At 42.4% G+C, this 18,606-nt stretch overlaps 1 protein-coding gene across 4 annotated transcripts in view; it reads right to left on the bottom strand.

Annotated features, from left to right (window-relative positions):
• LOC311255500 (vascular endothelial zinc finger 1-like) overlaps positions 1-18,606 on the bottom strand; it is a 200,382-nt gene that overhangs the window by 88,939 nt on the left and 92,837 nt on the right. For all 4 annotated transcript variants that reach the window (XM_084350032.1, XM_084350033.1, XM_084350035.1 and 1 more), the window contains exons 3-4: positions 16,715-16,784; positions 16,172-16,340 (exon numbers count right to left, since the gene is read on the bottom strand). In XM_084350032.1, the coding sequence (XP_084206158.1) occupies positions 16,172-16,340; positions 16,715-16,784 (239 nt within the window). The remainder of the gene's footprint in view (positions 1-16,171; positions 16,341-16,714; positions 16,785-18,606) is intronic.

Genomic DNA, 18,606 nt, shown 5'->3' with positions numbered 1-18,606 from the left:
GTCTGATTGACATGAAACTTGGTACACTTATTGCAAATGCCCTCCTGAGGATGGCTGACGAAGGTCTTACCGCTCCGACACTAGGTGGCGCTCTGGCGGCAGTTTCATTTTGTTTTTGGCACTGTGCCCACACCATAATACTTATGGATATGAAATTCATTGGGGTGGTACACACTGGCCCCTGTAACTCACACACCAAAAATTACCACTAGGTGGCGCTGTTATCAAGACAAAACCGTTTTTCCCTTGACTGCCTTCACTTTTCATTACTCAACGGAAGTTGTTGCATGAACAAGCCCCGACGGCAGCATGCCCCGACACGCGTGGACTGCGAGGGCCCGTACATCACTGCTCGCAGTTTTAATTAGGGCCCGAGCAGGAAACCTGCGAGGTCCCTATTGTAATTGTAATGTTTATTATTATTTTTATTTATCCCAAATGATCGCATTTTTCACTGCCTTAACATACCCCAAAACTCGCCAAACTTGGAATATACGTCACACCTGGCGAAAAATTTTATAATCTGTCGTCGTTGTGAATTTTCACCACTAGGTGGCGCTGTTATCAAGGAAAGTGCGTTTTGCCTAATAACTCCCACATACTTTGTCGCACATTCTAAATCCTTATATCCACGCGTTCAGTGAATCCTCCTGAATCTCTGGGTATAGGCCACGCCCATATCCGCCTACCGTTTTTTTTCGCTAGCTCGCAAAATGTCGCAAACCTACTTTTTCGAACTCCTCCCAGGCAATTTCACCGATTTGCACGAAACTTTGCACACAGCATCTGTGGACCCTCCTGACAAAAAGTTATTAAAAGAATTTTGATATACCAAAAAATACTCAACTTATTAAATTACAAATTCCTGCAGATTTCGCTCATAACAGGAAGTTTTGCATATCTCCACATTGGTGTGTCCGAATGACTTCAAACTCAGGATCCTACTTCCCTATGAGGCCCTAAGGCTCTGTTCAAAATTTTGCCCGATGACCACTAGGTGGCGCTCTTTAAATTGGAGTAATTTATATCTCCACATTGGTTTGTCGGATTAACATGAAACTTGGTACACTCATTGCCAATGCCCTCCTGAGGATAGCTGACGAAGGTCTTACCGATCCAACACTAGGTGGCGCTCTGGTGGCAGTTTCATTTTTTATTTGCCACTGTGCCCACACCATAACACTTATGGATATGAAACTCATAGGGGTGTTAGACACTGGCCCCTGCAACTCACACACCAAAAATGACGAGCAGGTGGCGCTAAATGGCTCCATAGCGCCCCCTGGAATATTTCAAAATTGAAGCCCTGCCTCCTACATGCACGTACATGAACCAAATTCGGTAGGATTATGTATCATGACCAGACGCACAAAAAACCCTCTTGGACACATACCCTCAGTCCAACAGGAAGTCCGCCATTTTCCTTCAAATTCAATCTTTTGCCATCAATCAGGAAGTCCTGATAACTTCAACATACAATTTCCCATCGGCATCAAATTGCTCACACATGTAGAGGGGCTCGCCCTGAACACGTCTCTGCATCAATACTATGTCATATCTATAGCGCCACCCACTGGACACAGGAAGTCAATGAAGATGTCACTGTTGTGTTTTGTGTGACACGAATCCCATTTAGGTAGGACATTTCCACAGGCAACGGGCAAGCACACAACTGGGCGCACAGGCCTCCGACGGCGCCACAGCCCAACGTACGTGGACTGCGAGGGCCCGTACATCACTGCTCGCAGTTTTAATTAGGGCCCGAGCAGGGAACCTGCAAGGACCCTATTGTAATTGTAATGTTTATTATTATTTTTATTTATCCCAAATGATCGCATTTTTCACTGCCTTAACATACCCCAAAACTCGCCAAACTTGGAATATACGTCACACCTGGTGAAAAATTTTATAATCTGTCGTCGTTGTGAATTTGCACCACTAGGTGGCGCTGTTATCAAGGAAAGTGCGTTTTGCCTAATAACTCCCACATACTTTGTCGCACATTCAAAATCCTTATATCCACGCGTTCAGTGAATCCTCCTGAATCTCTGGGTATAGGCCACGCCCATATCCGCCTACCGTTTTTTTTCGCTAGCTCGCAAAATGTCGCAAACCTACTTTTTCGAACTCCTCCCAGGCAATTTCACCAATTTGCACGAAACTTTGCACACAGCATCTGTGGACCCTCCTGACAAAAAGTTATTAAAAGAATTTTGATATTCCAAATAATACTCAAGTTATTAAATTACAACTTCCTGCAGATTTCGCTCCAAACAGGAAGTGTTGCATTTCTCCACATTGGTGTGTCCGAATGACTTCAAACTCAGGATAGTACTTCCCCATGAGCCCCTAAGGCTCTGTGCAAAATTTGAGATGATGACCACCAGATGGCGCTCTTTAAATTGAACTGTTTTATATCTCAACATCGGTTGGTCGGATTATCACAAAACTTGGTACACTTATTCCCAATGCCCTCCTGAGGATAGCTGACAAATGTGTTCCAGATCCGACACTAGGTGGCGCTCTGGTGGCCGTCTCATTTTATATTTCGCACTGTGCCCACACCATAACACTTATGGATATGAAATTCATAGGGGTGCTATAGACTGGCCCCTGTAACTCACACACCAAAAATGACCAGCAGGTGGCGCTATTTTCAACACAAAACCGTTTTTGGCTAATAACTCCCACATAATATGGAGCACATTGTTAAACCTTATATCTATGTGTTCCCTGCATTCAGCTGAATTGTGTGATGTAGGCCACGCCCACTTTCGACGTACATTTCCATTCGCAAAATCGCGAAAACTCATAAACGTACTTTTTCGAACTCCTCCCAGGCAATTTCACCAATTTGCACGAAACTTTGCACAGAGCATCTGTGGACCCTCCTGACTAAAAGTTATTAAAAGAATTTTGATATTCCAAAGAATGCTCAACTTATTAAATGACAACTTCCTGCACATTTCGCTCCAAACAGGAAGTGTTGCATATCTCCACAATGCTGTGTCCGAATGACATGAAACTCAGGATACTACTTCGACATGAGCCCCTAAGGCTCAGTGCAAAGTTTTGGCCAATGACCACTAGGTGGCGCTCTTTAAATTGAAGTAATTTATATCTCCACATCCGTTTGTCGAATTAACATGAAACTTGCTACACTCATTGCCAATGCCCTCCTGAGGATGGCTGACAAAGATCTTACTGATCCGACACTGGGTGGCGCTCTGGTGGCAGTTTACTTTTATATTTGGCACTGTGCCCACACCATAACACTTATGGATATGAAATTCATTGGGGTGTTAGAGACTGGCCCCTGTAACTCACACACCAAAAATGACGAGCAGGTGGCGCTAAATGGCTCCATAGCGCCCCCTGGAATATTTCAAAATTTAAGCCCTGTCCCCTACATGCACGTACATGAACAAAATTCGGTAGGCTTATCTATCATCACCAGCCGCACAAAAAACCCTCTAGGACACATACCCTCAGTCCAGCAGGAAGTCCGCCATTTTCCTTCAAATTCAATCCTTCGCCATCAAGCAGGAAGTCCCGATAATTTCAACATACAATTTCCTATCGCCATCAAATTGCTCACACATGTAGAGGGGCTCGCCCTCAACACGTCTCTGCATCAATACTGTGTCATATCTATAGCGCCACCCACTGGACACAGGAAGTCACTGAAGATGTCACTGTTGTGTTTTGTGTGACACGGATCCCATTTACATTAGGTACCACATTTCCACAGCCAACGGGCAAGCACACAACTGGGCGCACAGGCCTCCGACGGCGCCACAGCCCAACGTACGTGGACTGCGAGGGCCCGTTCATCACTGCTTGCAGTTTTAATTAGGGCCCGAGCAGGAAACCTGCGAGGTCCCTATTGTTTTTGTAATGATTATTATTATTTTTCTTTTTCCCAAATGATCGCATTTTTCACTGCCTGAACATACCCCAAAACTCGCCAAACTTGGAATATACGTCACACCTGGCGAAAAATTTTATAATCTGTCGTCGTTGTGAATTTTCACCATTAGGTGGCGCTGTTATCAAGGAAAGTGCGTTTTGCCTAATAACTCCCATATACTTTGTCGCACATTCAAAAATCTCATATCCACGCGTTCAGTGAATTCTGCTGAATCGCCTGGTATAGGCCACGCCCATATCCGCCTACCGTTTTTTTTCGCTAGCTCGCAAAATGTCGCAAACCTACTTTTTCGAACTCCTCCCAGGGAATTTCACCAATTTGCACGAAACTTTGCACACAGCATCTGTGGACCCTCCTGACAAAAAGTTATTAAAAGAATTTTAATATTCCAAAGAATACTCAAGTTATTAAATGACAACTTCCTGCAGATTTCGTTCCAAACAGGAAGTGTTGCATATCTCCACATTGGTGTGTCCGAATGACATGAAACTCAGGATACTACTTCGACATGAGCCCCTAAGGCTCTGTGCAAAGTTTTGGCCAATGACCACTAGGTGGCGCTCTTTAAATTGAAGTAATTTATATCTCCACATCCGTTTGTCGGATTGACATGAAACTTGGTACACTCATTGCCAGTGCCCTCCTGAGGATAGCTGACGAAGGTCATACCGATCCGACACCAGGTGGCGCTCTGGTGGCAGTTTCATTTTACAGTTGGCACTGTGCCCACACCATAACACTTATGGATATGAAATTCATTGGGGTGTTAGAGACTGGCCCCTGTAACTCACACACCAAAAATGACGAGCAGGTGGCGCTAAATGGCTCCATAGCGCCCCCTGGAATATTTCAAAATTGAAACCCTGCCTCCTACATGCACGTACATGAACTAAATTGGGTAGGCTTATGTATCATCACCAGACGCACAAAAAACCCTCTTGGACACATACCCTCAGTCCAACAGGAAGTCCGCCATTTTCCTTCAAATTCAATCCTTCGCCATCAAGCAGGAAGTCCTGATAACTTCAACATACAATTTCCCATCAGCATCAAATTGCTCACACATGTGGAGGGGCTCGCCCTGAACACGTCTCTGCATCAATACTGTGTCAGATCTATAGCGCCACCCTCTGGACACAGGAAGTCACTGAAGATGTCACTGTTGTCTTTTGTGTGACACGGATCCCATTTACATTAGGTAGGACTTTTCCACAGGCAATAGGCAAGCACACAACTGGGCGCACAGGCCTCCAACGGTGCCACAGCCCAACGTACGTGGACTGCGAGGGCCCGTTCATCGCTGCTTGCAGCTTTAATTATTATTATTATTTTTATTTATCCCAAATGATCGCATTTTTCACTGCCTGAACATACCCCAAAACTCGCCAAACTTGGAATATAGATCACACCTGGTGAAAAATTTTATAATCTGTTGTCATTGTCAAATTTCGCCACTAGGTGGCGCTATTATGAAGGAAAGTGCGTTTTGGCTAATAACTCACACATACTTTGTCGCACATTCTAAATCCTTATATCCACGCGTTCAGTGAATCCTCCTGAATCTCTGGGTATAGGCCACGCCCATATCCGCCTACCGTTTTTTTTTGCTAGCTCGCAAAATGTCGCAAACCTACTTTTTCGAACTCCTCCCAGGCAATTTCACCAATTTGCACCAAACTTTGCACACAGCATCTGTGGACCCTCCTGACAAAAAGTTATTAAAAGAATTTTAATATTCCAAAGAATACTCAAGTTATTAAATTACAACTTCCTGCAGATTTCGTTCCAAACAGGAAGTGTTGCATATCTCCACATTGGTGTGTCCGAATGACATGAAACTCAGGATATTACTTCCCCATGAGCCCCTAAGGCTCTGTGCAAAATTTCGGGACATCACCACTAGGTGGCGCTCTTTAAATTTAAGTAATTTATATCTCCACATCCGTTTGTTGGATTAACATGAAACTTGGTACACTCATTGCCAGTGCCCTCCAGAGGATACCTGACGAATGTGTTACCGATCCGACACTAGGTGGCGCTCTGGTGGCAGTTTCATCTTAGATTTGGCACTGTGCCAACACCATAACACTTATGGATATGAAACTCATTGGGGTGGTATAGACTGGCCCCTGTAACTCACACACCAAAAATGACCAGCAGGTGGCGCTGTTATCAAGAGAAAAGCGTTTTCCGTGAATAACTCCCACATAATATGTTGCACAGTTCAAAGCCTTATATCTACGTGTTCCCTGAATCCAGATGAAGTGATTGATGTAGGCCACGCCCACGTTCACCCCAAATTTCCATTCGCAAAATCGCGCGAACTGAAAAACCTACTTTTTCGAACTCCTCCCAGGCAATTTCACCGATTTGCACCAAACTTTGCACACAGCATCTGTACATGCTCACGACAAAAACTTATTAAAACAATTTTGATACTCCAATAAACACCCAAAATATAGAATTACAATTTCCTGCAAATTCTGTTCAAACAGACAGTCTTCCATATCTTGACCAAATGCAGTCCCATTAACACACGGACAGTTAAGACATACATACACAATAATCGGGCAATGCGGCCGGGTAACTGGCAGGCCCCGACCGCAGCACACCCCGACACGCGTGGACTGCGAGGGCCCGTTCATCACTGCTTGCAGTTTTAATTTTAATAATTTTTAGGCCAAAATGATCGCATTTTTCACTGCCTGAACATACCTCAAAACTCACCAAACTTAGAATATACGTCACACCTGGCGAAAAATTTTATAATCTGTTGTCATTGTGAATTTTCGCAACTAGGTGGCGCTATTATCAAGGACAGTGCGTTTTGCCTAATAACTCCCACATACTTTGTCGCACATTCAAAAACCTTATATCCACGCGTTCAGTGAATCCTCCTGAATCTCCTGATATAGGCCACGCCCATATCCGCCTACCGTTTTTTTCCGCTAGCTCGCAAAATGTCGCAAACCTACTTTTTCGAACTCCTCCCAGGCAGTTTGACCGATTTGCACCAAACTTTGCACACAGCATCTGTGGACACTTCTGACAAAAAGTTATTAAAAGAATTTTGATACTCCAAATAATAACCAAGTTATTAAATGACAACTTCCTGCAGATTTACCTCAAAACAGGAAGTGTTGCATATCTCCACATTAGTGTGTCCGAATGACATGAAACTCAGGATACTACTTCGACATGAGCCCCTTAGGCTCTGTGCAAAGTTTTGGCGAATGACCACTAGGTGGCGCTCTTTAAATTGGAGTAATTTATATCTCCACATCCGTTTCTCGGATTAACATGAAACTTGGTACACTCATTGCCAATGCCCTCCTGAGGATAGCTGACGAAAGTCTTACCAATCCGACACTAGGTGGCGCTCTGGTGGCAGTTTTATTTTATATTTGCCACTGTGCCCACACCATAACAGTAATGGATATGAAATTCATAGGGGTGGTATACACTGGCCCATGTAACTCACACACCAAAAATCACCAGCAGGTGGCGCTGTTATCAAGCCAAATGCCTTTTTTGCTAATAACTCCCACGTAATATGGCGCACCATGTTAAATCTTATATCTATGTGTTCCCTGCATTCAGCTGAATTGTGTCATGTAGGCCACGCCCACTTTCGCATTAAATTTCCATTCACAAATTTGCCAAATGTCGCAAACCTACTTTTTCGAACTCCTACTAGCCAATTTATCCCATTTCCACCAAACTTTGCACAGACAATCTATGGACCCTCCTGACAAAAACTTATTAAAAGAATTCTGATAGTCCAAAGAACGCCCAAAATATAAAACAACAATTTCCTGCACATTGTGGTCAAACAGACAGTCTTCCATATCTTCATGAAATACAGTCCAATTAACACTAAAGTTTTTCTAATTATGTTCCACAGCCCAATGATGGTTTGTGAAAAATTTGGTGCAAATCAGCCAATAGGGGGCGCTTTTATTGCTAAATGACGAAAGAACAGCTTGACTGCCTTCACTTTTGATTCCTCAACGGAAGTTGTTGCATGAGCAAGCCCCGACAGCAGCATGCCCCGACAGCAGCATGGCCCCGACAGCAGCATGTAGCGACAGCAGCACGCTGCGACAGCAGCACGCCCCGACGCGCATGGACTGCGAGGGCCCGTTCATCGCTGCTTGCAGCTTTAATTATTCTTAGTTTTACAGCGTTTTGGCTTCGGTTCTAAATTTATTTCCTGGGTACGGCTTTTATATTCTGCCCCACTAGCTAGTGTAAAAACCAATAATGACATTTCTCCACCATTCGCCCTCACACGCGGCACACGCCAGGGCTGCCCTCTTTCACCTTTACTGTTTGCACTAGTTATAGAACCCCTGTCCATTGCTCTGAGAAGTTCCACACTGTTCGCTGGCATCCCCAGAGGAGGGATTGAGCATAAGGTGGCACTATACGCAGACGACTTACTTTTATTTGTTCAGGATCCAGCAGGCTGCCTTAATAACATCTAACATCTGCTTAAGGTGTTTGGAGAATTCTCGGGATATAAACTGAATATTCCGAAGAGTGTGTGCTACCCCGCCAATGGCCTGGCTAAATCCATCCCCTCTGATGTGTTTCCATTCCACGTTTCTCAAAACGGTTTCAAATACCTTGGTGTTTCCATCTCCCACATTTCCAGCTCATTGTATAAGGAGAACTATGGGAAATTGCTTGAAAGGATTAAAATTGACCTTAAAAGATGGAACAAACTACCCCTTTCGCTTGTGGGTAGGATTGAGTCAGTCAAAATGAACATTCTACCACGCCACTTTTTTTCTCTGCCCGAAACTTGCCACCTATTGGACAGCCTTTTTTGACACCCTATCCAAGGTTCTCGGTCTCCCAGTTTCTCCCTGTCCACTGATCGCTATTTTTGGTGTGTCTCCTGCAGGGGGCAATTTGAACTTTAACAGGGACCAGAAAGATCTGGTCGCATTCGCTTCTCTTATAGCCAGACGTCGCATATTGCTCCACTGGAAGAGCCCTATCCCCCCCTCCTCATCATCCTGGTTAAAAGACCTGTCATCATTCCTTCACCTAGAAAAAATAAAATTCACAGCTAGAAGCTCATTGAATGGTTTTTATAAAATATGGAACCCATGTCTTACATATATCAGTTCTCTTACTACGCTGGACTAACATTTCTTTTTTTTTCTTTTTTTTTTTCTCTCTTTTTCTTTTCTTGCTTTTAATATCATTACCATTATCTGATGCAATGAATTATGTTTATGCTTCTTATTCTCCCCTCAGGGTGGGTGGGTGGGCGGAAGGGAAGGAGGCTGGGTGGGTAGGTTTTCTGTTGTTTTTGTTTTATGTTTGTATTACCGTATTGTCTTTTGTCTGTATGGTCTGTATGTCTTGCGTTTTGAATTGGAAAATCTAAATTAAAAAACACTGGGGGAAAAAAAAAAAAAAAAAAAAAAGAGGGTAATAGTAGTGCTAAAGATGCATTGAAAAAATTAGGAAGTGTGTATTTACACAATAGGGATGTTTGTGCTCAGGAAGCAGTGTATAGGTTGACAAACATGCATCTTAAGGTGTGCTCTAGGAAAGTTGTTTTTGTGCCGGTAGGGGAGAATACAGTTAGAATGAGTTTGCCTTTAAGCGTGTTAAAACAAAAGGCATCATCACATGATCTTACCGATGAAGATATGTGGATGAGGAATATTGTCGACAGGTACAAGAATAGGCCGAAGGATGGTACGTTTAATGACGTGTTTGGCAGCATTTGCATCAGAGTATCGCGTCTTGAGTAAAAATGAAATGTGTGTCAATAGGGTGAAATTAAACAACGATTGTGGTTTTGTTGTGAAAAGAACACGTACGCAGCCCGCCGTTGTTCGTTACGTGCGCTTTTCGGAGACTAAGAATCCGGAATTGTTCCATCAGAGCATTTTGCAGTTGTTCCTGCCGTATCATAACGACGGGCAGCTCAAACCGGCGGGGTTTGAGACGTTTGAGCAGTTTTATGGTCACGGTCGTGTGAGATTGGGTGATAAATCGCTACATTCGGTTAAAGCGGTTGTCGTTCAGAACAGATGCAAATTTGAAAGGGACGCAGACGAGTTAGACGATATCCAAAATTCAATCGATAGTGACGGTGTTTTAGAAGATGCCTGGTGCGAGCTGTGCCCAGAGCAGGAGTTGGAGCATTTAGAGTGTATAGAGGAACGTAGAGAGACGGAGCAGATAGTTGACAAACCAGTAGATGCCATTCCAGATTTAGCGGTAAACGGTAAAGACGTTGCACATTTAGAAAAGAGGAACAATGTCCTCTGCAGATGTGACGGTTTGGCTTTAGTTAGGTCTCTGAATGAGACACAGATGTGTATTTTTTATCAGATTAGGCAGTGGTGCTTACAAAGGGTAAGTGGATCAAAGCCAGATCCGATACATGTATTTATTACAGGCGGTGCGGGGACAGGTAAGCGCCATTTGATCAGGGCTATACAGTACGAGGCAATGAGGTTGTTGTCGAGAGTGTGTCGCGATCATTTGCGTTCTACTAACGGCTCCTACGGGGATAGCTGCGCACAATTTAAATGCGGCTACTATTCACAATGCGTTTAGCATTGGTAAAGATGTACGCTTACCTTACACTCCGTTGGGTGAGGAGAAGCTGAATTCTTTACGTGCTAAATATAGTAGCTTGCAGCTTTTGATAATAGATGAAATCTCCATGGTTGATCACAAACTATTGGCTTATATCCATGGAAGATTAAGACAAATTAAGCAATCTGGTGACTATTCCTCGTTTGGAAACGTTAGTGTAATTGCAGTTGGAGATTTTTATCAGTTGCCTCCGGTGAAAGGGAAACCTTTGTATTTAGACGACGTAGGTGTTGATTTGTGGTCTCAGTTGTTTAAGATCGCGGAATTGAAAACAATTGTTTGTCAGAAAGATCAGGTATTCGCAGAGTTGTTGAATAGAGTTAGAACTCGTTCAAAAGGTACCCCGATGTTGGATAGCGACATTGAAATATTACAACGTTGTGAAACCGGCGAAGTCAGCTCAGCTTTGCACGTATTTCCCACAAATCGACAAGTAAATGTACTTAACCTACAGCGGTTGTTTATAACTTGTCCGGATTATGTTGCGATACAGGCTCAGGATTACGTGAACAGTAAGAAAACAGGCAAGCTGGAGTTGATAAGCGGACATCATTCCAGAGCATACGACACATGTCTGGATGAGACGCTGCTTTTAGGGAAAGATGCCCGCGTAATGCTGTTTAAAAACTTAGATGTAGCGGACGGTCTGGTCAATGGGGCTGTGGCACTGTCACACACATAGTTTATCCAGAGAATGACGAAACGAGGTTTCCTCAGACGGTGTATGTCAAATTTGATGACGATAGGGTAGGCGTACAGAAGAGGAAACGCTGTGCATTTGCCTCTGAGGTAGAAATGGGTTCCACGGGCATTGGACCTGAAGAGGATAGGGTAACTAAAAAGGGTGGAATGCGTAGGCAATTTCCACTGAAGCTTGCCTGGGCTTGTACAGTACATAAAGTACAAGGCATTACAGTAGATAAAGCGATAGTGTCCCTTGAAAAGATTTTTGCAGCTGGACAGGCGTATGTAGGTTTGAGTCGGGTTAGAGATTTGTCAGGGTTGGTGATCAGGGATTTTAAGGAGAAAGCCATCTATTGTAAGGACGCAATTAAAGATGCAATTGAACAGATGCCTCCCTTCATGGTCGAGAATATTACAAGGCACAAATTCAATACGCAGACCTTTACTGTGTTTTTGATGAATGTGCAGAATTTGACCCAACATGTATCCGATTTGGCATTGTGTACACAGCATTTGCAGCTTAACTGCATTGCTGTTACAGAAACATGGCTGCCTGCAGTTTCCTCATTTGAAACTGTAAAGATGGACGGTTATGTTTTTCATAATCAGCCAAGGAATTTATCCTACAGTAGCAGCAACCCAATATTGACAGAAATTCAAGGTCAACAACATGGTGGAGTTGGCCTTTATAGTGCAGACAATTTGGCATGTAATGTTCTCCAGGTACCAAATGTAAATTTAGAATGTTTGGTTTACCACTGCACTACATACAGCATATTGATAGCAGTAATTTAGAGACCACCATCTTATCCCACGACTTTGTTTAAACAAAATTTAAGCAAATTACTTGATTGGCTGAATCCACAAAGCGACACAGTCGCCGTCATGGGAGATTTCAATAACGACATTTTGAAATCATCGTCAATTGCCAAATTCATGACAAACAAAGGGTTTGTTCAATTTGTGAAACAACAAACAACAGAAAACGGCACACTAATTGATCATGTGTATGTGAAAACAACACATTATATTGTTGAATCCTTAGTGGTGCCAACTTATTTCAGTGACCATGAGGGGATCATGTGTTCTTTTACATCTAGGACTTAGAAGAGTTGTTAGGGACAAGAGCAGTAATAATTTTATATATATACAGTACAGACCAAAAGTTTGGACACACCTTCTCATTCAATGAGTTTCCTTTCTTTTCATGACTATTGACATTGTAGATTCACACTGAAGGCATCAAAACTATGAATTAACACATGTGGAAATATGTACTTAACAAAAAAGTGTAAAACAACTGAAAATACGCCTTATATTCTAGTTTCTTCAAAGTAGCCACCTTTTGCTCTGATTACTGCTTTGCACACACTCTGCATTCTCTTGATGAGCTTCAAGAGGTAGTCACCTGAAATGGTTTTCCCTTTCAAGGATGCCCTGTCAGGTTTAATAAGTGGGATTTCTTGCCTAATAAATGGGGTTGGGACCATCAGTTGTGTTGTGCAGAAGTCAGGTGGATACACAGCTGATAGTCCTACTGAATAGACTGTTGGAATTTGTATTATGGCAAGAAAAAAGCAGCTAAGTAAAGAAAAACGAGTGGCCATCATTACTTTAAGAAATGAAGGTCAGTCAGTCCGAAAAATTGGGAAAACTTTGAAAGTGTCCCCAAGTGCAGTCGCAAAAACCATCAAGCGCTACAAAGAAACTGGCTCACATGAGGACCGCCCCAGGAAAGGAAGACCAAGAGTCACCTCTGCTGCGGAGGATAAGTTCATCCGAGTCACCAGCCTCAGAAATCGCAGGTTAACAGCAGCTCGATTAGAGACCAGGTCAATGCCACACAGAGTTCTAGCAGCAGACACATCTCTAGAACAACTGTTAAGAGGAGACTGTGTGAATCAGGCCTTCATGGTAGAATAGCTGCTAGGAAACCACTGCTAAGGACAGGCAACAAGCAGAAGAGACTTGTTTGGGCTAAAGAACACAAGGAATGGACATTAGACCAGTGGAAATCTGTGCTTTGGTCTGATGAGTCCAAATTTGAGATCTTTGGTTCCAACCACCGTGTCTTTGTGCGACGCAGAAAAGGTGAACGGATGGACTCTACATGCCTGGTTCCCACCGTGAAGCATGGAGGAGGAGGTGTGATGGTGTGGGGGTGCTTTGCTGGTGACACTGTTGGGGATTTATTCAAAATTGAAGGCATACTGAACCAGCATGGCTACCACAGCATCTTGCAGCGGCATGCTTTTCCATCCGGTTTGCGTTTAGTTGGACCATCATTTATTTTTCAACAGGACAATGACCCCAAACACACCTCCAGGCTGTGTAAGGGCTATTTGACCAAGAGGGAGAGTGATGGGGTGCTGCGCCAGATGACCTGGCCTCCACAGTCACCGGACCTGAACCGAATCGAGATGGTTTGGGGTGAGCTGGACCGCAGAGTGAAGGCAAAAGGGCCAACAAGTGCTAAGCATCTCTGGGAACTCCTTCAAGACTGTTGGAAGACCATTTCAGGTGACTACCTCTTGAAGCTCATCAAGAGAATGCCAAGAGTGCGCGAAGCAATAATTAAAGCAAAAGGTGGCTACTTTGAAGAACCTAGAATATAAGACATATTTTCAGTTGTTTCACACTTTTTTGTTAAGTATATAATTCCACATGTGTTAATTCATAGTTTTGATGCCTTCAGTGTGAATCTACAATTTTCATAGTCATGAAAATAAAGAAAACTCTTTGAATGAGAAGGTGTGTCCAAACTTTTGGTCTGTACTGTATATATATATATGTATATATATATATATATATATATATGTATATATATATATATACATATATATATATATATATACACACACACGCATACACACATGATGAAGTGAGTGGAACAAATACTACTTTGTCACAAAACATTCATGAAGTTTGGTTCAATAATGAATTTATTATAGGTCTGAAAATGTGACCAAATCTCCTGGGTCAAAAGTAGACATAGTTATTCTAATATTTGGTTAAATGTCCCTCGTCCATTTTCACCTCAATTAGGCGCTTTTGATAGCCATCCAGAAGCTTCTGGTAGTCCTCTGGCCGAATTTTTAACCACTACTAGACAGAATTGGTGAAGTTCAACTACATTTATTTGCTTCCTTGCACGGAGCACAGGACTCTGTTGCTTGCCTGCTGCCAACAGATCACTAGCTCCCCTCCTGCCAATATCAATACAGATTTTCAATGGAGTCTTGGTTTAACCAGCACAATATATTCGCAAGGTCCTGAGTTAAGAAAAAATGTTTTGTTTGTCTGTGTAACCACTTCAGCGCAGTTGTGGGGCTATAACTCGAATGAGGGGTCAAACTCAAAACTCACACAAATATAGTTGAAGCTGTTATTGAGCAAAAATGTTTGTTTTGGGGCTATGAAGGGCACTGGATAATGGTTGAGTGTCCATTGTGGCCATTTAATAATAAATGGTCATGGTCAACCAACGTAAACTGACTGAGTAGGAGCGCCACTTGGCTTTGGCTGAATATCTAGACAGGGAGTAGGCAAATTGATGTTGCTAATGAACTCCAATTGTCTCAGTGTCATTAGCAGACTGGTCTCTCTAAATCAGAACACCAGTTTAGCGCGTGAAAGGCACCATGAATGGACCATCCAGCAGTTGTTGTCACTAATGTTTACTGTCGAGAGCAGGAGCAGAGGTGAGTGCTATGCAGCCGTCAACATGGTCCCAAATCTTAGAGCTGGAGGAGGTGGCCTAACAGTGTGGGCCGGAATACTGATGGACGTAAAACTGATCCGGTGTTTATCAATGGAAGAGTCATGGGTCAGTCATACCTGCAGGACATCATCCAGCCCATCCTCATCCCAGAGTGGCACCAGTATGCCCCAAACTTCATGTTCATGGATGACAACATGCCCCCACATCATGCTTGTGTGGTCACCACGCATCTCCAGAAGGATGGTGTCCCTCACATGAAATGGCTGGCCATTTCCCCCCACAACTGAGCCATGTCAACAGACCTGAACCCCATAGAGCATCTCTGGCTATGCCCATGACCCACCACCATGTGACCTCCAGGAATTCCAAGTTGCTGTCGTCGCAGAACGAGCGCCATTCCGCAAAACAATATTCGACATCTTGCATGGAGTATTAGCCAAAGATGTCAGGCTGTCATGGGAATACCCGTTTTTGACTATGTGCTAATGATCAAGTGTGGGGTACATACCCCACACTTTGACTTTTATTGCATATTTAATTCAACTCTGGACACTTGCCCAGAAAACAATAAACAATAAACAATCAAGTGAAACACTAAAATAACCCAATATCCCTAACTAATTCTGAGTAGTGTATATAAAAACACTTAATTTTGTGAAATTTTCAGTACAGATTTCTGTCATTTCATTCTATCATGTTTGAAAGTTACATTTGTTCAATTGTGATATGTATATCCTGCCTCAGGACATATCTATGTCCCTCTATGTCTGTCTTTTGTTTTTTTTTAAGTGATTATTTGTTGAAGTAGGAAGTTTACATACACCTTAGCCAGACTCTATGTCAGTCTCAGACTTTCACAATTCCACATTCAAACTTCAAAGGGGATGATTGTAGAAAGTTCAGTTAGGGCACTAACCAAAGGAACAACTGACTTGTGAAGCAGCCATTGAGGCAGTGGTTGTCTACATTTCAGTTCCACCGTAAATCAAATCACTGCTGGATGAGTGGTGTACTATTGAAAAACCCAGATCTCTATCATGACAAATTATGTGTCCAATATGTTGGTGGCTTTTGGGAAGTTTAGAGGTGTGTGGATGAAGTGTTTTCATCATAGTTTAAACATGTCTATTGTTCCTGTGTTACATTGAAAAACTGAGCAAAGTAGTGAGGAGTTTAAGAGAAGAAAAATGGGACATGTGGCCTACCTTTATTGTTACATGCATTGCTGAAACTGGCTTGGCCGTGCGTCTTGAGGTGACTTGTGATGTAGGCAGCACTTAGCATTTTGCCACATATGTTGCAGGTTACTTTGCCTTCATGCCTAATCATGTGGGAGCGCAGACGGTCTTTGGTAGCAAAGGCGGAGGTACAGGCCTAGGACAGAAAACTGGTTATTTTATTTTTTTTCCGAGGAACCAGATTGTCACATTCAGGGATTCTCACATCAACATAAAGACAAATGGAAGATCTTTGTGTTCAAACATTTTTTTAAAACTTTCTGAAACAAGACAAAAGCAAAAATAAGAAAAGGCTTGAATGAAACGTGAAACTAGTAAGGATATTGAAACTTACATGGCAACTGCGAGACTTGTACCAATGGCTGTCCAAGTGGTAGTTTCAGGGTGGCAGATTATGTTGTCTAATCTGAACTAGCCTTTAGAACTAAATTATGTTGATCATCAACTCTAAACTTAACTCTTTCTTTTCTGCATATTGCTATCATTTTTGCTCTCAGTCATGATTCTTACCGTAACTTGGCACTTGAAAGGCCTCTCTGAAGAATGGACATGCTTGACATGACAGCTTAGGTGATCAGGTCTGCAAGGGGAGATGAAGAAAATTGAAATTCTTTAGTTCATACTAAGAACTGGGTAATTTGGCAGAAGTTTTAATCAAGGTACACATTTCAGTCATGATGGTGACTATCCCAGATTTGTTTGAGCGATATGATACATTAACCACTTCATCTAATCTATCTCCACACAGAATGCAGATGGTAGGGGCAGTGTATGTGTCTGAAGTTAATTAATTCTTAACTTAATTCTTGAATCCTCTATTTTGCACAATGCATGAACAAGCCTCCTGCAGATAGGCAAACAAATTTTACATTTTTATCAGAATAGGAATCACAATCAGAAATACTTTACACTAGAATAAATATACATATATACAGAGCAATAAAAAATACCAAAGTTTAAAACTTTGTGTCTGACACTCAGAGTGAAGAATTGAACAGTTTGATTACAGTTTGATAACTAGTTTGAGTCTGGCAGATGTTGAATGACCTCAGTCATCTCAGAAAATAGAGACGACTCTGTCCCTGCCTGTAGAGGGCGTTAATGTTCTTAACCCTGTCCAGTTTATAATCAATGTTGACTCCCAGATACTTATAATCCTCCACAGTGTCCACACTGACCCCCTGGGTTACTTAAAGTCATCTTTTCCAGCCGTATACATCACTATTAAGCTGGCGCCAAGTCGATGTCAAAACTGTGTACTCTGTCATACAACCTGATTATTAAGTAACCTGGTATGACTTCTTACCAGAAGTTAGGGCAGGTGTCAGCAACCTTTAGCATCAACAGAGCCATTTTGGCCCCCGTCCCTCACCACAAAAATCTGTCTGGAGCCGCAAAACATATTTGTGTCTTACAATGACGGTAATGCAGCCTAGAAAGTCTGACTTACGAACAAAGAACTAACCTACCATTAATTGAAATACAGTAGCAATACAGAACTATACAGTATATGCAGACCTACTTAAGTCTACTTACCCTGTGTTTGTGAAAATGTACAAAATAAAAAAGTAGCCTCATTTGATAATAAATAAAACACATAGCGGCAGGCTAGATTAAAAACAGTAAAAGTAATTAAAAAAAAACAACACAGGACAGTTTAAATTTTATTTTAGTCCATATCAGTGTGAGTTAATCTTTCTTTTTTTATCCTCAGCCACATACAGTGATCAACCCTCAGGCTTGAGCATAAAACACAATGCTGTTAACTCAGGATCATTCAATTTATCACAACTTGATAGAACAGATACAATTCTGTGTGTAGGCTGCACATTTTACTGTTGGAGAATGTAAGAATCACTGTAGGCCTAAAACATTGATGATGATATATATATATATATTCATTTTCATGTAAAATTTCAAAGCCACAGGGAGCCGCTGCAGAGGGGCAAAAGAGCCAAAGGCTGCAGAGCCCCGAGGTAGAGTAAAATCCCAAATTTGTGTGGCCTAAATTGGACAGTGACTAGACAGTGCAAATCCTGTGAAAGCACCCTGTCAACGCTTTACAAGAGCAGAGCCTCCTGCATGTTAAATGTAAGATAATTGTGTCCTGATTAGTAGCTGCACGATAAAAAGCCTAACAAAATATTCCTGAATTACTAACTGTATTCCCCACTTGTCATCATTTACACCCACCAAATCAGACCACGGCCAACACACCAGCCCTATGTTACAGCAGAAAACAAATCCAACATATGTCAACGTGGTGGACAATATTACATTCAAGATACAATGCAAGCCCTATGTCCTCTCACATAGTAGCAAGAGTGACCAACAATTGTTACATTAGGAAAGACAACAGTAATGTCAGTAATGTAGGACTTTATTTTAGCTGTCACAGCCTT

This window comes from Pagrus pagrus (genome assembly GCF_965226575.1).
Source record: "Pagrus pagrus genome assembly, chromosome: 4".
In the NCBI taxonomy this organism is placed as follows: Eukaryota; Metazoa; Chordata; class Actinopteri; order Spariformes; family Sparidae; genus Pagrus; species Pagrus pagrus.
Note: the sequence above shows the minus strand (reverse complement) of the source record. Positions and strands in the feature narration are given on the sequence as shown.